Source organism: Rana temporaria, chromosome 3 (assembly GCF_905171775.1).
Source record: "Rana temporaria chromosome 3, aRanTem1.1, whole genome shotgun sequence".
In the NCBI taxonomy this organism is placed as follows: domain Eukaryota; kingdom Metazoa; phylum Chordata; class Amphibia; order Anura; family Ranidae; genus Rana; species Rana temporaria.
Genome location: NC_053491.1, coordinates 7,226,743 through 7,248,818, shown reverse-complemented (window position 1 = coordinate 7,248,818; position 22,076 = coordinate 7,226,743). Strand labels below are relative to the sequence as shown.

Below are 22,076 nucleotides of genomic sequence, written 5' to 3'. Positions count from 1 at the left end.
GCTAGCCTCTCCACCTTACTTGGCCTTATGATGCTTGAAAGTCCAGGAGAACCTGACCTCCATGTAACACGGAGAACCCGACTTCCTCACTTTAACCCAGGGGGAAAAACCTAGGAAAACATGGTTCTACTAATTTAGACTTCGCACAATCCCACCAAGAAAATCATTACCATCTTCCTCATAGTCACTGTATCCTTGGAAAACACAGATCTACTGGTTAGACTTCATGTACTCAAGGATACAAATTATTACTAGCTTCCTCCTAGTCACCACAGTATGTATTCTACTAAAACTACAGTGGAAACAAGCCTCTCCACCTTCCTTGGCCTTATGATGCTTGAAAGTCCAGGAGAACCTGACTTCCATGCAACATGAAGAACATGACCTCCTCACTTAAACCCAAGGGGAAAAACCTAGAAAAATGTGGTTCTACTAATCAGACTTTGTATAATCCCAAAAATAAAAATCATTACTAGCTTCCTCATAGTCAACAGACCCTTGGAAAACATGGTTCTACTGGTTATATCTCATGTAATCCCAAGAATACAAATCATTACTAGCAGTGGCGGTTCGTCCATAGAGGGCGCTGGAGCGCCGCCCCCTCTGGCTCTCACCGCCACTGAGTGAAATAACATAGATTCATGCATTGCACGAATCTATGTTATTATCGCCGCTGCCGCTGTTATTCAGATGGTCGGCGCTCAATGTCCGGCCATCTGAATAACGCCAGCTGGTTGGCTGTAGGGAAATGTCTATCAAAGCCAACGGCTCTGATAGGCTTTCCCAATACAGCCCTCGGGTCCCGGAAGCTTATTATCGGAGCGCACAGACTGTACACCCCTTGAATAAGATGACAGGCGTCTCAGCCAATCACGTTGGCCGGTTCTGGCTACCTGTAACCTGATTGGCTGAGACGCCTGTCAGTCATCGAGGGCGGGAGAAGACATCGTGGGACGTGGATGCCTGACTCCAGTAAAGGTAAGTGCCGGGCGGGGGGGGGGGGGGGTTCAACGCAATTTACAGGGCACAGTGGGGACAATTGGCACAGCGGCGACCATTAAAGGGCACAGTGGCTGCGTTTAATGGCATGGCACAGTGGTGACAATGTATGGCACAGTGGCTGCGTTTAATGGCATGGCACAGTGGTGACAATGTATGGCACAGTGGTGACAATGTATGGCACAGTGGCTGCGTTTAATGGCATGGCACAGTGGTGACAATGGAGGGCACAGTGACTGTGTTTAATGGCATGGCACAGTGGTGACAATGTATGGCACAGTGGTGACAATGTATGGCACAGTGGCTGCGTTTAATGGCATGGCACAGTGGTGACAATGTATGGCACAGTGGTGACAATGGATGGCACAGTGGTGACAATGGATGGCACAGTGGCTGCGTTTAATGGCATGGCACAGTGGTGACAATGTATGGCACAGTGGCTGCGTTTAATGGCATGGCACAGTGGTGACAATGGATGGCACAGTGACTGCGTTTAATGGCATGGCACAGTGGTGCGAATTGATGGCACAGTGGTGCGAATTGATGGCACAGTGACTGCATTTGATGGCATGGCACAGTGACTGCGTTTAATGGCATGGCACAGTGGTGCGAATTGATGGCACAGTGGCTGCATTTGATGGCATGTAACAGTGGCTGCGTTTGGGCACAGTGAGACTGCAATTTTTTTTTTCCTTTGCGCCCCCCCAAAAATTTTGAGCACCAGCCGCCACTGATTACTAGCTTCCTTATAGTCACTACAGTTGTTATTATACTAGGGTGGAAGCAAGCCTGTGCACCTTTCTTGCTTGAAAGTCCAGGAGAACCTGACCGCCATGCAACCTGGAGAATTTGACCTTCTAACTTAAACACAAGGAAAAAAACATTAAGAAAACAAGGTTCTACTGATTAGATTTCATGTACTCCCAAGAATAGAAATCCTTACTAGCTGTCTCATTCTTTAGACTTTACCCCTCATTACCAATCCTCCACCCTAACTTTTTTGAGCCATCGCCCTCCTTCTCTTACGCTAGTTTTTCCTGCCCCTTCTCATCTCAACAACCCCCTTGGTTTCTATGCCACCCCAATGGTCCTACCCCACTTCCCCTCCCACTCTGGCTTTGCCTTCCCTGTACCCTTTATCTATACTATATGAAACTGGCTAAGGAAGCACTGCACACCGTATATTGAGATGCCATGAGTGCAGACTACATGGTTTCCCTTTCACGGAATGGCCTACGTTGTTCACATGGGACAGTTAGGCCCAGATTCACAGAGAGCAAGGCGCACATTACGCCGCCATAGAGCAAACACTGTACGCTACGCCAACGCAGCACAGAGAGGCAAGCATTGCATTCAGCAAGCCAGTGCTCCCAACGCTGCGCCAGTGTGGTGTGGGTTTCGAAGGCGCACGTCGGCGTAGGTGGAAGTGGGCGTGAACCCATGCAAATGAGGCGTGACCCCATGCAAATGATGGGCCGAGCGCCAGACAGGTACGTATCACAAACTGCGCATGCACCGTGACGTGGACGCAAGCACAGCACCCCCACGCGCCTGCTCACAACCACGCCGGCACAACTGCCTAAGCTATGCCGGATCACTGCGTACGCCGTGAACATACCGTACGCCCAGCCAGACACACGTCCAACGCACAATACGCTGGCTTGTGTTCCCTGGTGCAGACCTGTGCATGTCTGTTGCCGGGTTGCACCTCATTTATGGGGAATAACTTTACGTCGGACGTACAACTTACGCGCATCTCGCGTAGCCTGCACCGGGCACACGCACGTTCGTGAATCGCCGTATTTCCCTCATTTGCATGTTTGAATGGCTAATCAATGGGAGCAGCCCCATGCGTCCAGCCTAAATGTGCGCCCACCCTACGCCGGCATGTGCAAGCTACGTTGGCGGGGTGTAGTCTGTTTTTAGGCGCATATTAGTTTGTGGGTCTGGCGCACACATACGCCGCGCACATTTGCACTTACGTCGGCGTAAGTGCTTTGTGAATCTGGGCCTTTGACTTTATCTTTCTGCACTAGTAATCAGGAATATGCCATACTCTTGATACATGTATTGCCCGAAATCACCAGCCAGCCGCTTATAAAATATATATATATTTTTTTTAAATGCAGCTTTACCTTAACCAGCTCTGGCGTGAAAGAAAAAAAATGAATTGTATAAAAATAAAGGGCCAAATCTTCAAAGGAGATACGCAGGCGGAACTGCTGTTCCGCCTGCGTATCCCTGTGGCTATCTTTGGAAACGATCCTCAGAAGGATTTTTCCAAAGATAGTCAGAAGATCCGACATCTGTAAGACACTTACACTGTCGGATCTTAGGATGCAGTACCGCATCCGCCGCTGGGGGCATTTCGAGTCGAAATGCCGGCTAGCGTATGCAAATGAGTACTTAAGCAGATCCACAAAGCTTTTAAGCTTTGTGTTTTCTGCGTAAGTTACGATTTGCTTGCACAAAATTAGGGCTGGTTTTACAATGTGTAAAGTTAGTACACCATGTAAAACCAGACCTTTTTTTCGATCGCCGCGTTTTTTTTAAAATTTTGATTTTTTTTTCCCGGCGCGTAACTTTTTTTTTACCCGTCGCAACTTTATTGTCCCGTCGCAATCCACAAAGCCCAGCGTAAATTACGTTTGCGCGCTGCCCGTCGGGAAAAATGACGTCACACGCATGCGCAGTACGTCCGGCGCGGGAGCGCGCCTCATTTGAATAGGAATCGCCCCCTCGAGCAGACGACCGCCTTGCGACGGAGGCACTTAGGTTACACGGCGTGTAATTTCTAGGTAAGTGCTTTGTGGATCGGGCACTTAGGTAGAAATTTAACGCCTGTGTAACTTAACTGCTGAAAGTTAAGTTAGGCAGGTTTTTTGAGAATTTGGCCCAAATTGTATGAAGCCAATTATGGGTCTAAAATTATAGTTCAACCCATCCGCAACATATTTAAGAAAAGTGTTTTGATATTTTTCTTGCATTTTCTCAATCCTCTGCCATCAGCTTCTGTAAAGCCTACAATTTTTTTTTTTTAATTGTTTTTATTACATTTTTTTCATTTTATGAAACAGGTTACATTGTATTTACCATCTGATTATCATCACATAGTTACATAGTAGGTTAAAAAAAAGACACAAGTCCATCAAGTCCCTCCTATGTGTGTGATTATATGTCCGTATTAAATTGTATATCCCTGTATGTTGTGGTCGTTCAGGTGATTATCCAATGTTATTTTTAAACCATCGATGCTCCTCCCCCACTGAGAACACCGCCTGTGGAAGGGAATTCCACATCCTTGCCACTCTTACAGTTAAGAACCCTCTACATAGTTTAAGGATAAACCTCTTTTCTTCTAATTTTAATGAGTGGCCACGTGTCTTGTTAAACTCCCTTTTATCCCTATTGTGGGGTCACCAGTACGGAATTTGTAAATTGAAATCATCTTCCCTCTCAAGCGTCTCTTCTCCAGAGAGAATGGGCCGGATTCAGATACATCGGCGTATCTGGCTGGCCCGCGTAACGTATCTCTGATACGTTACGCCGCTCTAACTTTGGGCGCAAGATCTTTATTCACAAAGAACTTGCGCCCTTAGTTAGAGCGGCATAGCGTGTGTTGCGGCGTAAGGCCGCGTAATTCAAATGTGGAAGGGGGGGCGTGTTTTATGTTAATGTGTGTTGACCTGACGTGGTTGACATTTTTTACGAACGGCGCATGCTCCGTCCGTGTACATATCCCAGTGTGCATTGCTCTAAATGACGTCGCAAGGACGTCATTGGTTTCGACGGGAACGGAAATTACGTCCATCCGTATTCGCGAACGACTTACGCAAACGACGTAAAATTTCAAAACTCGGCGCGGGAACGACGGCCATACTTAACATTAGCTACGCCTCATATAGCAGGGGTAACTATACGCCGGAAAAAGCCGAACGCAAACGACGTAAAAAAAAAAGCGCCGGGCGGTCGTTCGTTTCTGAATCGGCCTAACTCCTCATTTTCATAATCGTCGCGTAAACAAAGGGAAGCGCCACCTAGCGGCCAGCGTGAGATTGCAGCCTAAGATCCGACGGTGTAAGTTACTTACAGCTGGCGGATCTTATGAAGATCTATGCGTAACCTGATTCTATGAATCAGGCGCATACATACGACAGCCGGACTCAGAGATACGACGGCGTATCAGGAGATATGCCGTCGTATCTTCTTTATGAATCCGGCCCAATAAGTCCAGGGCTTGCAACCTTTCCTCATAACTAATATCCTCCAGACCCTTTATTAGCTTTGTTGCCCTTCTGTGTACTCTCTCCATTTCCAGTACATCCTTCCTGAGGACTGGTGCCCAGAACTGGACGGCATACTCCAGGTGCGGCCGGACCAGAGTCTTGTAGAGCGGGAGAATTATCCTTTTATCTCTGGGGTTGATCCCCTTTTTAATGCCAATATTCTGTTTGCTGTGTTAGCAGAAGCTTGGTATTGCTGAGCCTCTCATCTACTAGGACCCCCAGGTCCTTGTCCATCCTAGATTCCCCCCAGAGGTCCCCCCCCCCAGTGTATAAATTGCATTCATATTTTTGCAACCCAAATGCATTATTTTACATTTCTCTACATTAAACCTCATTTGCCATGTAGTTCCCCACCCCATTCATTTGTTCACCAGGGGGCCAATGTGTCAGCACGGCGGTAAAAACGGTTAATGGCGCGGCATAGAAAAGGTGCTAGTGGGGCTTGGAGTGAGTGTTGCAAATCCACTGTAAAATATTTAAGTCAATTTTCTTTTATACTCACTTGATCATCTGGGGTACAGTGACTTTGGAGTTTTCTTCGAAGGCGTTCATCATCAGCCCGTTACAGCGGATATTGTCCACACACTGTAGAGAAGAGTCGGGAGTCAGTTGTCTGAGCGCAGAATGGCCCCACACAGATACACCGAATGGACAAATGATATGAGGACCAGGAGAAAGCAGTTAAAGAACAACAATAAACATATATATACGTATTAGCCCCTTCCCGCCGATCGCACGCCTATATGCAGCCTCACAGAAGTGGGTCTTTTTCCGTGGGGGGGGGGGTCCGCACATGTGTGTACCCCTCTTTCTGTTGAGAGCGCGCCGCACAGCGCGCTCCCAACACAGAGACCCGGGATTTTACCGAGAGCAAACGATCGTACAAACGATCGGGACCAGATTCTGGGTCAACTGATCGTTGTGATAACCTCTGATTGGCTATCACAGTGATCAGTCAACTGTGAGCCCGCCCCCTGTGTTTACTTCCTCTTCTGAATAGAGAGGAAGATACATTGGCCCAGATTCACGTAGATGGGCGCAAAATTGTGCGGGCGTAACGTATCTCATTTACGTTACGCCGCCGCAAGTTTTTCAGGGGAGTGCTTTATTCACAAAGCACTTGCCTGTAAAGTTGCGGCGGCGTAGCGTAAATCACCCGGCGGAATTCAAATTCGGCGGGTAGGGGGCGTGTTTCATTTAAATGAAGCGCGTCCCCGCGCCGAACGAACTGCGCGTGCGCCTTCCCTAAAATATCCCAGTGTGCATTGCTCCAAATGACGCCGCAAGGACGTCATTGGTTTCAATGTGAACGCAAATGACGTCCAGCCCCATTCACGGACGACTTACGCAAACGACGTAAATTTTTTAATTTTCGACGCGGGAACGACGGCCATACTTAACATTGGCTGCGCCTCATAGACCCAGGGGCAACTTTACGCCGGGAAAAGCCTAACGTAAACGTCGTAACTTTACTGCGTCAGCCGCGCGTACGTTTGTGAATTTGCGTATCTAGCTATTTTGCATACTCGACACCGAAATCGACGGAGGCGCCACCTAGCGGGCACAAAAAATATTGCAGTTTAGATCCGACGGCGTAAGAGACTTACGCCTGTCGGATCTAATGAATATCTATGCGTAACTGATTCTTAGGCCCCGTACACACGAGAGGATCTATCCGCTGGAATTGATCTGCGGATCAGTTCCAGCGGATAGATCCGCTGGTGTGTACATCCCAGCGGATCTTTTTCCGCAGATTTTTTTCGGCCCGACCGATTTCCAGCAGATAAAAATTTCTTAGCATGCTAAGAAATCTATTGCTAAGAAATCTATTGCTAAGAAATCTATTCCCTCCCTCGCATGCGTCGTAATGATTCGACGCATGCGTGGGTATCCTTATATGACAGCGTCGCGCACGTCGCCGCGTCATCATCGCGGCGACGGCGCAACACGTCATCGCAAAGGGATTTCGGCGCGGATTTCGATCCGATGGTGAGTACACTCCATCGGATCCAAATCCGGGGAAATCCTCGAGAGGATTTATCCGCGGATACGGTCCGGCGGACAGTATCCGCGGATCAATCCTCTCGTCTGTACCCGGCATAAGAATCAGTCGCATAGATACGAGTATCTGTTTTGAGAATCTGGGCCCTTGTATCTTCCTCTCCTTGCAGGAGATGAAGCTGTAAATTTAAAAAAAAAAGTGTGTAAAAAAAAAAAAAAAAAGAATTAAAAAAAATAAAGAATAAAAAAAAAAATAAAGAATAAAATAAATAAATAAAGAATAATAAAAAAAGAATTAAAAAAAAAAATAATAAAAAAATAAATAAAGAATAAAAAAAAAAATAAAGAATAAAAAAAAAAAGTAAATAATAATAAAAAAAAAAAAAGAATTAAAAAAAATAAAGAATAAAAAAATAAATAAAGAATAAAATAAATAAATAAAGAATAAAAAAAAAAGAATTAAAAAAAAAAAATAATAAAAAAAAAATAAAGAATAAAAAAAAAATAAAGAATAAAAAAAAAAAATAAAGAATAAAAAAAAAAAAAGAATTAAAAAAAATAAAGAATAAAAAATATAAAGAATAAAAACAATAAAGAAAAATTTAAGAACAAAATATCAAGCTCAAGGTCTGCCTGGGTTAGTGTTAGGTTCAGGGTTGGGGTCAAAAGGTCACGGACAGCATATTTTTGGAGGACTTAAAAAAAAAATGTAACTAGTATGAGTGTCAAAGACTTTATAACCTAGTGATTTGATTAACATCTCAAGGGACCTGGGTAAGTAGCATTGCCGCCGGACTAAACATGCACATGTATATATAGAACTGTTATGTACTGAAAAATATTTATTTTGGAATAAATAAAGACTTATGCATACGGTATGCGATCCTAAATCGATTGTTGATGTAATTATTATATGTATATGTTTTTTTCTCAATTAAAGTACCTTTAATTGGACAGCATGCCCTGAAGAAGCCTGACATATGGGCGAAACATGTTGGGAATTCCAGTCCACAGTGCTGTAGCCATAAAACTTTATTGATATATACTTGCCAATTGCTACCTTTTTAAAAAAATAAATGTATTCGCTCTTTAACCACTTAAGGACCACCTCCTGCACATATACGTCGGCAGAATGGCACGGCAGGGCAGAAGCACGTACAGGTACGTCCTCTTTAAGTGCCCAGCCGTGGGTCACGGGAAGCTCCGTGACCGCGGGACCCGCGGACCTGATCGCCGCTGGAGTCCCACGATCGGGTCCCCGGAGCTGAAGAACGGGGAGAGCTGTGTGTAAACACAGCTTCCCTGTTCTTCACTGTGGCGCCGTCATTGATCGTGTGTTCCTTTTTATAGGGAAACACAATCAATGACGTCACACCTACAGTCACACCCCCCTACAGTTAGAAACACAAATGAGGTCACACTTAACCCCTTCAGCGCCCCCTTGTGGTTAACTCCCAAACTGCAATTGTCATTTTCACAGTAATCAGTGCATTTTTATAGCATTTTTTGCTGTGAAAATGACAATGGTCCCAAAAATGTGTCAACATTGTCCGATGTGTCCGCCATAATGTCGCAGTCACGAAAAAAAATCGCTGATCGCCGCCATTAGTAGTAAACAAATAATAATTAATAAAAAATGCCATAAAACTATCCCCTATTTTGTAAACGCTATAAATTTTGCGCAAACCAATCGATAAACGCTTATTGCGATTTTTTTTTTTTACCAAAAATAGGTAGAAGAATACGTATCGGCCTAAACTGAGGAAAAAAAAGAATTGTTTTATATATTTTTGGGGGATATTTATTATAGCAAAAGGAAAAAATATTGCATTTTTTTCAAAATTGTCGCTCTATTTTTGTTTATAGCGCAACAAAAGGAGGTGATCAAATACCACCAAAAGAAAGCTCTATTTGTGGGGAAAAAAAGACGCCAAGACGCCAATTTTGTTTGGGAGCCACGTCGCACGACCACGCAATTGTCAGTTAAAGCGACGCAGTGCCAAGTCGCAAAAACTGGCCAGGTCCTTTACCTGCATTTTGGTCCGGGTCTTAAGTGGTTAAACTTCCCTCCTAAAATTGGGGTGCGCGTTATACGCCGATAAATACGGTACATTTTCTTGGTTTATCAAACGTTTTGCACACTCACCATTGTCAGGAACCAAGGATGAGAACGTGCACACGCCATGACGCACACGGGCGCGCCCAAAGATCCTGATGCCTATTTAAACCTCAGGCCTGCCTAATATCATTGCTGGGTGGTCTTCAGCTTTACCCTTGTGTTCCTGAAAGCCTGCTTGATCATGTTACTGACTGGGCTCTGTCTGAGTGTTCTCATGGACTTAATCATGGCCTGAACGGCCGCAACGCGTTGACCCTTTTTTCTGTTGATTTTCTAGTATTGTTGCTATTTATAGTAAATTATTTTTTATCTTGCAGACTATACCGAAGTGGTTTTGCTCCTAAGAACCACTATGTGTTGGGTCTACAACACATAGAGCGCCAATGTAACTGATTAGGCAAATTTGGGTGAGGAGGTTACCGCTCTGATCCTTTGCTCTGTGGAATAGTCTAAAGGAGACCTAAGGCTTTGTTCACCCCTACATGCAAGTGAGCCCATTTATTTCAATGGCTAAAGGCAAAAAAGAGGACATCTGATAAACGGCAGCGCATTTCTGCGCGTGTCGGATAAGCTCACAACTCCCGATGCGCAGTAGTGTGAGCCTAACCGCTTCCACCCACAGCATTCCACTGAAACTGCCCTACTAAAACTCACCAAAGACCTACTAAGTGCTAAGACCAAAGGCCAGTACTTCATACTCATCATACTCTTGGACCTTTCTGCTGACTTCAACACAGTTGACCATCCGCTCCTCCTCAACGAACTCCACTCCCTTGGCCTCCGTGATTCTTCTCTTTCCTGGTTCTCCTCCTACCTATCTCAGCGTCACTTCCATCTCCATCTCCTCCGCTCCTCTTCCTCTTTCTATTGGGGTACTCCAAGGCTCCGCCCTTGGGGCCCTCCTATTCCCACTCTATACCTCTTCCCTGGGCCAGTTGATGACCTCCCATGGCTTCCAATACCATCTCTATGCCAACGACATCCAGATCTATCTCTCCACTCCTCAACTCACCCCCTCCATCTCCTCAACTCCCCCCCTCAATCTCCTCAACTCCCCCCCTCCATCTCCTCAACTCCCCCCCTCCATCTCCTCAACTCACCCCCTCCATCTCCTCAACTCACCCCCTCCATCTCCTCAACTCCCCCCCTCCATCTCCTCAACTCCCCCCCTCCATCTCCTCAACTCACCCCCTCCATCTCCTCAACTCACCCCCTCCATCTCCTCGCGGATCTCAAACTTACTGAATGACGTATGGGTATGGATGTCACCAGGGCCGTCTTAATAGCATCATGGGCCTCTGGGCAAAGTAATGCTCTGGGGCCCCTACGATGGTGACAGTGCAGGTAAACAGACATCAAGTAGGTAGGAGGCAGACTGCCTCCCCTGTGTATCTATCACTCTCAGTGCCATCATGGGGGCCTCCAATTTTAGGGCAGCGTGGGCTCAAGGACCAGCTGCTTTAGGGAAGGTGCAGGGGCCCCCAATGCAGCTTCTTTAGGGAAGGTGCAGGGGCCCCCAATGCAGCTGGGGCCCCTGGGCAGTGCCCAGGTAGGCCCTCTAATTAAGACAGCCCTGCATGGGCCCCTGGGCAAAGTAATGCTCTGGGGCCCCTACAATGGAGACAGTGCAGGTAAACAGACATCAAGTAGGTAGGAAGCAGACAAGTGGAGCTTCCCCCTTTGGGTCAGAGCATCACTGGTGCTCTGGCCCTACCCCTCCTGTGGCTGTGAAATAGGTATCGTTCTGCACGGCATGGCGCACCACTGCCAGCCTGCCTCCCCTGTGTATCCATCACTCTCAGTGCCATCATGGCGACCCCCAATTTCCTGGCAACGTGGGCTCAAGGAGCAGCTTCTTTGGGGAAAGTACAGGGGCCCCCTATGCATCTGGCAGTGCCCAGGTGTGCCCTCTCATTAAGATGGCCCTGGATGTCACACCACTTCCTCAAACTCAATCTTTCAAAAACTGAGCTTGTTATATTCCCCCCCCCCCCATGACTTTACCATTGAGATCAACAACAACCATTGGTCCCTCCACACATGCCAGGGTGCTGGGTGTAATCCTAGACTCTGACCCCTCCTTCCGCCCCCACATCCAATCACATCCATGGCTAAGACCTTAACCTTCGCAACATCTCCAGAATTGGCCCCTTCCGGACGACACCACAAAACAACTTATTCACTCCTTGGTTATTTCTCACCTTGACTATTGCAACTCCCTCCTCACTGGCCTACCCTTTCACAAGCTCTCCCCCTTTCAGCCTATCATGAATGCTGCTGCTAGACGAATGCGCCCAACTAACCGATCCGTGACTGCTGCTCCTCTCTGCCAATCCCTTCATTGGCTTCCACTACTCCCCCCAACTACATCACCAACCTCGTCTGCAGATATCGCCCAAACCGCCCCCTCCGCTCCTCCCAGGACCTCCTGCTCTCTAGCTCCCTTGTTACCCCCTCCCATGTACGTTTTCAGGACTTCTCCAGAGCCTCTTCCATCCTCTGGAACTCCCTGCCGCAGTGTGTCTGGTCAGTCCCTAACCTGTCCGCCTTTAGGGGATCCCTGAAAACGAATTTATTCAGGGAAGCCTATCCCACACCGACCTAAAAACTGTGCCTGAGGCCACCTCAATCAGATCACCCCCACAACTATTACCTTTTGTACCACCTTTCCCTCCCTTTAGATTGCAAACTCCACAAGCATGCCCCTCCTATTCCTTCTGTATTGGACAGTATTGCAATTGTACTGTCCAGTGGTCACCAATCACCCCCCCCCCCCCCCCGGGTCAGTCAGTTGGTAGCACTTACCCCATCACCGGCGGCTTCCCCTGCTTGGCGGCCTCCCGTTCTTCAGGTCATCACAGTGGTGGCGGCGACTTCCGTTTTCCTCCCTTCTCCTCGGGAGTCTTCTCTTTTCGGCCAATCGGAAAGCAGGTCTCACACACGCTTCTGATTGGCCAGATTCCAGATTGAGGATCAGTGTTTCAATAGCAAAACACACCTGGGTGGGCTCATGCTCTGCGACCCGAGGCCACCCTATTTTGAAGCCTACGGCTCTAATCTGGTGCTAAAAAAAAAGGAAACCTGCCGCTGTAATTCATGCACCCGGTGGCCCAAAAGGGGGCAAATAGGGGGTGGCTGCAGCCAGGGCCGCCATCAGGAATTATGGGGCCCCTTACACGGCTTCAGGCATGGGCCCCCTGGAGCAGAGAACCCGGGGGGGGGGGGGGGGGTGGAAATTACAAAAAAAGGGGGGGTTGCCATCCGGGACCTCTGGGCCCTTTAATAAAAAAAAGAAACCTCTGGGCCCTTTGATAAAAATAAAATAAAAAAAAGAAACATTTATAAAAAAAAATGGGGGTTTCCATCCAGGGCCCTGGAGACCTCTGGGTAAAATAAAAAATAAAAAAATTAGATAAACAAAAATAAACATTTATATAAAAAAAAAAGGGGGGTTTGCCACATGGGGCCCTGGGGACCTCTGTGCCCTTTAATAATGTATATATATACAAAAGATATTTTTTTATATTATTTTATTTCTTACATTATATATATATATATATATATATATATAAAAGAAATAAAATAATATAAAAAAAAAAAAAACATTTTATACAAAAAGGGGGGTTGCCATCCGGGGCCCTGGGGACCTCTGGTCCCTTTAATAATAATATATATATATATATGAAAAAAAAAAAATATATATATATATATATATATATATATATATAAAAAAAAAAGGGGGGTTGTCATCCGGGGACCTGAGGATCTCCAGGCCCCTAAAAAAAAAAAAAAATTGGTCCTTTAATAAAAAATAAAAATATATATAGAATGTATTTATTTTTTTTATAAAAAATAAATAAAAAAAAAGGGGGATTGCCATCCGGGCCCCTGGGGACCTCCGGGCCCCTTACAGGTGTACTGCCTGTACCCCCCTGATGGCGGCCCTGGCTGCAGCGGCCGTGGATAGATTCATGCTATCCATTGCATAGAGGGGGGGTGGAGTGGAGAGAGGGGGCAGCACCCGGGTGCCCCTAGTGGACGGGCCGCCACTGGTACTGTCCCTCTTTATACTGTAAAGCGCTGTGCGAACCGTTGGCGCTATATAAGTCCTGTATAAAAATAATAATATATTGGTGTGGATGTGGAATCTCTCAATATACTGTCATTAGTTATTAAAACGAAATAATAACGATGCCAATGCCGGGTTATTCCGATTTTTTTTTTTACATTACTTGTGTTATGTGCTAATCTTCAATAATAACAACAACAACAATAGGACAGGTGGGTAATACCATGAGGACTCAATGATGTTGGGGTGATTATGGAGGACGAGGTGATTGCAAAGTGATGACACAGTTGTGACCTGGCTGATGTCACTGGTCCAAGCTGCTTTCTCCTGCCGGGAAGACGCCATCAGAATGACAACAAAGGCAGCCGAGTCTTTGGGTTCCACCGAGATCTTGAAGTCCAAGTGATCTGCTTCTTGTCGATCTGCATCGGGAGAGAACAGGGCGTGTTACCGGGGCTGCTGATAGAAATCGCGGGGCCTTGTAAAGACTACCTGACAGCCCCCCCCTGGGCAGTTGGAGCTCCGGGATCAGAGAGACAGAGGGGGAGAAACAAAGTTACAGAGATAACATACTCAGGAGCGGAGCTAACATTAGAGCACAGGGAGGGGGATTGATAAAAGGACAACTGTCTCTTTCTCAGCAGATAAAAGCTGGCTGCAGGGAGAAAAGGAGAGACTAGCTTTCAGCTGCTGGAGGAAGAGAGACACTATTGTCATCCACAGGGCCGATCCTAGGCAGGGTGCACAGGGTGCTCCGCACCCAGGCGCTACAGAGGTGGGGGCGCCAAAGCTCCAACGTGCTCCCCTCCCTCCTCCCTGTCTGTGTCCGGAGGCGGAGCGTGTGTAGCGGGTGCTGCGGTTCCCCATCCCGCTTGCTCTCTCCGCTGGCAACTGACAAGAGCGCATACCTCCCGCTGTCCCCGAAATCCGGGTTGGGTACCGCAGCGGAGCCTAGTACCGGAACACGCTCAGGCACAGGGCTCCACTAATTAATCCTGTCCGGTGTGCGTGGAGCCGTCTCCTGTCTGCCCCGCCCCCTCTGCGTGTGTCGGCTTTTCTCCCATAGGCGGTGTGATGAGAGGCCTTGGGGTTGGCCGGAGCTGCTGCCAATCATCCCGTGCACTCCCAGAAATTCTCTCAGAGTGCCACCCTCCAAGTACCCAAAGATGCCACGAATGCCCCGCCCCCTGTAATGTGCTTCTGCTCCCAGCGCACCTGAGCTACAGGGATCTATTGGACAGGCACTGATCTATGGGGACACCTGATGTGGGGGGCTCTGATGGGGACACCTGCTGTGGGGGGGCTCTGATGGGGGACACCTGCTGTGGGGGACTCTGATGGGGGACACCTGCTGTGGGGAACTCTGATGGGGACACCTGCTGTGGGGGGGCTCTGATGGGGACACCTGCTGTGGGGGGCTCTGATGGGGACACCTGCTGTGGGGGGGGGGCTCTGATGGGGACACCTACTGTGGGGGGGTTCTGATGGGGGACACCTGCTGTGGGGGGGCTCTGATGAGGGACACCTGCTGGGGGACTCTGATGGGGGACACCTGCTGTGGGGGGCTCTGATGGGGGACACCTGCTGTGGGGGGGCTCTGATGGGGGACACCTACTGTGGGGGGCTCTGAAGGGAGACACCTGCTGTGGGGGGCTCTGATCGGGACACCTGCTGTGGGGGGCTCTGATGGAGGGGACACCTGCTGGGGGACTCTGATGGGGACACTAATGAAGACTTCTTAGGGGAGCATCTCTGTGTTTGAGTCGTTGCCATGGAAACATTTGTAAAGGGGAGGAGTTAGTAAGATGACCACGCCCATGTGGGGGGCGCCAGCAATATTTCTGCACCCAGGCGTCTGTGACCCTAGGATCGGCCCTGGTCGTCCATCACTAATCACCCTCCCTGTGTGGGCCCCCCCTGTGTGCTCGGGCCCCCTACAAGAGGACCGGTGCTCTGCGTGTTACTATGTTCAATATGAATGAAAAACAACAAGAATTTGTATTTTTTGTAACTGAGGAAAAGCAGCAAATGCAACATTCGGACTTCAGACTTTATATACTAACTGTCGTCATCCTCTTGGTCTTCCAGTAAAGTGCAGTCCATCAAGGATACCACCCCATTCTAAAAGAGGAAGAAATAAAACACGGCGCTTAAAAGATGTCCATCTGCCAAAAGTTTTGAGACAGCCGGGGGTCATTGAATAGGAAACATGCGGACATGACCGATAAATACAACGCATAAAACAGATCTGACAAATAAAGCATCGCTACAGTGAGGGGGAAAAAGTATTTGATCCCCTGCGGATTTTGTCTGCTTGCTTTCACGTTGTCATTACGGGGAATTGTTTGTAGAATTTTGCAGAAAATAATACATTTGATCCATTTTGGAATAAGACCGTAACTAGGGGTGTCCCGTTACCACTTTTTTATGGTCGAGTACAACTACCGATACTTTTTTTTTCAAGTATTCGGCAATACCGATTTTTTTTTTAACCGCTTAAGACCCGGAACCTTTAGGCAGCTAAAGGCCCCGGGCAGTTTTTGCGAATTCGGCGCTGCGTCGCTTTAACTGACAATTGCGCGGTCGTGCGGCGTGGCTCCCAAACAAAATTGGCGTCCTTTTTTTCCCCACAAATAGAGGTTTATTTTGGTGGTATTTGATCACCTCTGCGGTTTTTATTTTTTGCGTTTTTTGAAAAAAATGCAATATTTTTTACTTTTTGCTATAATAAATATCCCCAAAAAAGATATAAAAAACATTTTTTTCCCTCAGTTTAGGCCGATACGTATTCTTCTACCTATTTTTGGCAAAAAAAAATCGCAATAAGCGTTTATCGGTTGGTTTGCGCAAAATGTATAGGCCCAGATTCTCGTAGATGGGCGTAAAACTGCGGCGGCGTAACGTATGTCATTTACGTTACGCCGCCGCAAGTTTTACAGGCAAGTGCTTTATTCACAAAGCACTTGCCTGTAAAGTTGCGGCGGCGTAGCGTAAATCACCCGGTGCAAGCCCGTCTAATTCAAATTAGGCTGGTAGGGGGCGTATAGCATTTAAATTAAGCGCGTTCCTGCGCCGAACGTACTGCGCATGCGCCGTCCCTAAAATTTCCCGACGTGCATTGCGCTAAATGACGTCGCAAGGACGTCATTGGTTTCGACGTCAACGTAAATGGCGTCCAGCCCCATTCACGGACGACTTACGCAAACGACGTCAATTTTAAAATTTCATAGCGGGAACGACGGCCATACTTAACATTGGTTGCCCCTCATATAGCAGGGGCAATTTTACGCGTCACAAATCTAACGTAAACGTCGTAACTTCACTGCGTCGACCGCGCGTACGTTCGGGAATTCGCATATTATGCTAATTTGCATACTCGACGGGGAAAACGACGGAGGCGACACCTAGCGGCGAAAAAAAAAATTGCATTTAAGATCCGACAGCGTAAAAGCCTTACGCCTGTCGGATCTAATGGATATCTATGCGTAACTGATTCTAAGAATCAGGCGTATAGATACGACGGCCCAGATTAGGACTTACGACGGCGCACATTGCGTTGCGCCGTCGTAAGCCCTTCGAGAATCTGGGCCATAGCGTTTACCAAATAGGGGATAGTTTTATAGCATTTTTATTAATTATTTTTTTTTTACTACTAATGGCGGCGATCAGCGAATTTTTTCGTGGCCGCGACATTATGGCGGACACATCGGACAATTTTGACACATTTTTGGGACAATTGCCATTTTCACAGCAAAAAAATGCTATAAAAATGCACTGATTACTGTGAAAATGACAATTGCAGTTTGGGAGATAAACACTAGGGAGCGCTGAAGGGGTTAAGTGTGACCTCATCTGTGTTTCTAACTGTAGATGGGCGGGGCTGGACATGTGACATCATTGATCGTGTTTCCCTATATCAGGGAACAGACGATCAATGACAGCGCCACTGTAAAGAACGGGGAAGGTGTGTTTACACTCACCTCTCCCCGTTCTTCAGCTCCGGGGACCGATCGCGGGACTCCAGTGGCGATCGTGTCCCGCGGCCGCGGTCATGGAGTTTCGGACCGGGTCGCGGGCGCGCGCCCGCGACCCACGGCTGGGCACTTAAAGAGGGCGTACAGGTACGTGCTTGTGCCCAGCTGTGCCATTCTGCCGACGTATATCTGCAGGAGGCGGTCCTTAAGTGGTTAAAGTAACGCAAAACGTAAAAAAATTACAAAAAAAATGTCCTGGTCATGAAGGGGGGTAAATCTTCCTGAGCTGAAGTGGTTGAGAGTCTCTTGATTATTTTTTGCATTATAACAGACTGTTTGTTAATTGGAAAAAATTCTCTGAACGGCTCCCGTGCCGAGCGGGCGACACAAAAACCATAAAAAGGTAAATCTCGGATCCTTCTGTTGGGACCAAGGTGGTGCATGATGGGTAGGTGGGCACTTACCTTGGTGAGGTGCAGTTTCCCTCCAGAGCTCCGTGTGCAGATCAGCAGGTGTTTGGAGAACAAGAAGCACTGGCGCTCTCCTTCCTTCTTCAGTGACAGGGACCCCAGGCGCCCTCTTGTTGCCCGACTCTTCTCGGACATGGGCACTTGGATCAGGCAGCCTAGAGAAGTCATGAGATACGGGAAGGTCACTGCCCACAGCCCAAATGCCAGTCATACCAGCTGACGGCCATGATTAAAAAAAAAAAAACAGTCAACTAATTCACACAGTTGATTGGTTGGCGAGTCTAGGAGCTAAATGGGTCAAAGAGCACCGAGTTGCCAAAGAAACAACCCAAAATGTACCCTCTTGATTTAAAGAAGTGGTCTCCAAACTGCAGGCCTTTGTTGACACCAACGATGAGGTACTAATCTTTCCACTGACACCAATGATGGGGGTCGATTCCTTCCATGGACACCCAGTGGCGGCTGGTAAAGTTTTAGGATGGGGGGGGCGCCAAACCATGCCCTTCCTTTTTGACCCCTCCCACTTCACAAAAGCCCCACCCCTTATAGAATGCACCCACTTAATCCCCTGTATTCCACTTGCTTCCACCCATAGGGCTAGATTCAGGTAGGGGCGCGCATTGTTACGGCGGCGCAGCGTATCGTATTTACGCTGCGCCGCCGTAAGTTAGAGAGGCAAGTGCTGTATTCACAAAGCACTTGCCTTCTAGGTTACGGCGACGTATCGTAAATGGGGCCGGCGTAAGCGCGCGTAATTCAAATGTGGATGAGGGGGCGTGTCTTATGTTAATTCTTGGTGACTCGACGTGATCGACGTTTTTCCCGAACGGCGCATTCGCCGTCCGTGGAATTTCCCAGTGTGCATTGCTCCAAAGTACGCCGCAAGGACGCCATTGGTTTCGACGTGAACGTAAATTACGTCCAGCCCTATTCGCGAACGACTTACGCAAACGACGTAAAAAATTCACATTTCGACGCGGGAACGACGGCCATACTTAACATTGCGTGCGCCTCCTAATAGCACGAGTAACCTTACGCCGAAAAAGCATAACGTAAACGACGTAAAAAAATAGCGCCGGGCATAGGTAAATTTGTGAATCGGCGTATCTAGGTCATTTGCATATTCTACGCCGAAAACGACGGAAGCGCCACCTAGCGGCCAGCGTAAATATGCACCCTGAGATACGACGTTGTAAGAGACTTACGCCAGTCGCATCCTAGGCTAATGTCGGCGTATCTTGCTTTCTGAATACAGAAAGATACGCCGGCGCAGATTTGAATTTACGCGGCGTATCTATGGATACGCCGGCATAAATTCTCTCTGAATCTAGCCCATAGTGTCAGGAGCATACAGCCCCAGCATCACAGGACAGAGTATACAGCTCAGCATTACAGATCAGGGTATGTAGCTCAGCATTACAGATCAGAGTATATAGCTCAGCCTTACAGATCAGGGTATACAGCTCAGCATTACAGATCATGGTATATAGCTCAGCCTTACAGATCAGGGTATATAGCTTAGCCTCAAAGATCAGGGTATATAGCTCAGCATTACAGATCAGGGTATATAGCTCAGCCTCACAGATCAGGGTATATAGCTTAGCCTCACAGATCAGGGTATGTAGCTCAGCCTCACAGATCAGGTTATACAGCTCAGCCTCACAGATCAGGGTATATAGCTCAGCCTCACAGATCAGGGTATACAGCTCAGCCTCACAGATCAGGGTATATAGCTCAGCCTTACAGATCCGGGTATACAGCTCAGCATTACAGATCATGGTATATAGCTCAGCCTCACAGATCAGGGTATATAGCTCAGCCTCACAGATCAGGGTATATAGCTTAGGCTTACAGATCAGGGTATGTAGCTCAGCCTCACAGATCAGGGTATATAGCTTAGGCTTACAGATCAGGGTATGTAGCTCAGCCTCACAGATCAGGGTATATAGCTCAGCCTTACAGATCAGGGTATATAGCTCAGCCTCACAGATCAGGGTATATAGCTCAGCCTTACAGATCAGGGTATATAGCTCAGCCTCACAGATCAGGGTATATAGCTCAGCCTTACAGATCAGGGTACATAGCTCAGCCTCACAGATCAGGGTATATAGCTCAGCCTCACAGATCAGGGTATGTAGCTCAGCCTCACAGATCAGGGTATGTAGCTCAGCATTACAGATCAGGGTATGTAGCTCAGCCTCACAGATCGGGGTATATAGCTCAGCATTACAGATCAGGGCATATAGCTCAGCCTTACAGATCAGGGTATGTAGCTCAGCCTCACAGATCAGGGTATATAGCTCAGCCTCACAGATCAGGGTATATAGCTCAGCCTCACAGATCAGGGTATATAGCTCAGCCTCACAGATCAGGGTATGTAGCTCAGCCTCACAGATCAGGGTATGTAGCTCAGCCTCACAGATCAGGGTATATAGCTCAGCCTCACAGATAAGGGTATATAGCTCAGACTCACAGATCAGGGTATATAGCTCAGCCTCACAGATCAGGGTATGTAGCTCAGCTTCACAGATCAGTGTACATAGGCGTGCGCACAGGGTGTGCCGGATGTGCCCAGGCACACCCTAATCACCCTGTGCAGCACAGATTCCCCCTACTGCCCTGGCTCGCCCCCTCCTTCCCTCTGCAGCACTACCAGCTTCTTTCCTTTCCTCTCCTGTTGGCTGTTGCTGTGGGGATGTTTTAGGATGAGTGAGGGAAGGGGTTGGTAAATATGTATTTATCAGACCCTTCTCTTTCTGAATAAACATGGTGAGTGATCTGTAGTGTGTGTTTGAGCTTTGGGGTGCACACCCTAATGCAATAGGCTGCGCACATCTATGTCAGGGTATATAGCTCAGCCTCACAGATCAGGGTATATAGCTCAGCATTACAGATCAGGGTATGTAGCTCAGCCTCACAGATCAGGGTATATAGCTCAGCCTCACAGATCAGGGTATGTAGCTCAGCATTACAGATCAGGGTATGTAGCTCAGCCTCACAGATCAGGGTATACAGCTCAGCCTCACAGATCAGGGTATATAGCTCAGCATTACAGATCAGGGTATGTAGCTCAGCCTCACAGATCAGGGTATGTAGCTCAGCATTACAGATCAGGGTATATAGCTCAGCCTCACAGATCAGGGTATATAGCTCAGCCTCACAGATCAGGGTATATAGCTCAGCCTTACAGATCAGGGTATATAGCTCAGCCTTACAGATCAGGGTATGTAGCCCAGCCTTACAGATCAGGGTATTTGCATGAGAATAATATTAAAACAGATTAGTGCTGTCAGTTAAACGTGCTATTAACGGCGTTAACGCAAACCCATGTTAACGCCGTAAATTTTTTTATCGCGCGATTAACGAGGCGGCGTTCGGGGGTTATACCGGGATGATGCCTGCAGCCGCAGGCATCATCCCGGTACCGTTGTTTAGAGCGGGCGATCGGCTATCCAAACATAACAACCGATGCGGCTAAAAGCCGCTCGGTTGTTATGCCGGAGGAGCGGGAGGGGACATCCCCCCCCTCCCGCCGCTCTGACCGGGCCTCCCGTCCCACCGGGAGACCCGATCCTAGATCCGCCGCCTTCTGTGTCCAGGTTGGAGACTGACACTAAGCCGTAAGCGGCTTTGATTCAGTCTCCGCATTGAAACCACGGAAGCGGCGTCATGACGTCACTTCCGGGTTTCTCGGCTGCCAATGGCGCCGGATTTAAAAAAGTACACAGTATTCAGAATCGCCGTTTTCGGCGATCTGAATACTTTGAAGTGCAAAGGAGGGCTCGGAGGTCTTTTAGACCCCCGATCCCTCCATAAAGACTACCTGTCACCACCTATTGTGAAAAATGATACTACAGCGCTAAATTAAATAATCAAAAGTAACCATTAATAAATCACCAAATAATAAAAAGCTGCAAAAATATTGTAGTGGGTCAAACAAAGTGAAAGAGTGAAATATGTAAATAATTGCGCTAATTACTAACTTAAATAATGATTCCAACCGTGCTAAACAGTGATTAAAGCTCTGGGTATGATAACACAGAAAAAACAATATAAGAACAAATCCACAAAATATGTCCAATTGTGCTTAAGAAGTGCACCAGTGGTTCAAATGAAAAACAACACCCAGTTCAGTGCAGTGATAAAAAATCCGATGTG

At 47.6% G+C, this 22,076-nt stretch overlaps 1 protein-coding gene across 2 annotated transcripts in view; it reads right to left on the bottom strand.

The window, feature by feature from the left end:
• RASGRF1 (Ras protein specific guanine nucleotide releasing factor 1) overlaps nucleotides 1-22,076 on the bottom strand; it is a 155,624-nt gene that overhangs the window by 66,673 nt on the left and 66,875 nt on the right. For both annotated transcript variants that reach the window (XM_040342192.1, XM_040342193.1), the window contains exons 10-13: nucleotides 17,913-18,073; nucleotides 15,538-15,595; nucleotides 13,769-13,896; nucleotides 5,788-5,870 (exon numbers count right to left, since the gene is read on the bottom strand). In XM_040342192.1, coding sequence (XP_040198126.1) covers nucleotides 5,788-5,870; nucleotides 13,769-13,896; nucleotides 15,538-15,595; nucleotides 17,913-18,073 — 430 coding nt within the window. The remainder of the gene's footprint in view (nucleotides 1-5,787; nucleotides 5,871-13,768; nucleotides 13,897-15,537; nucleotides 15,596-17,912; nucleotides 18,074-22,076) is intronic.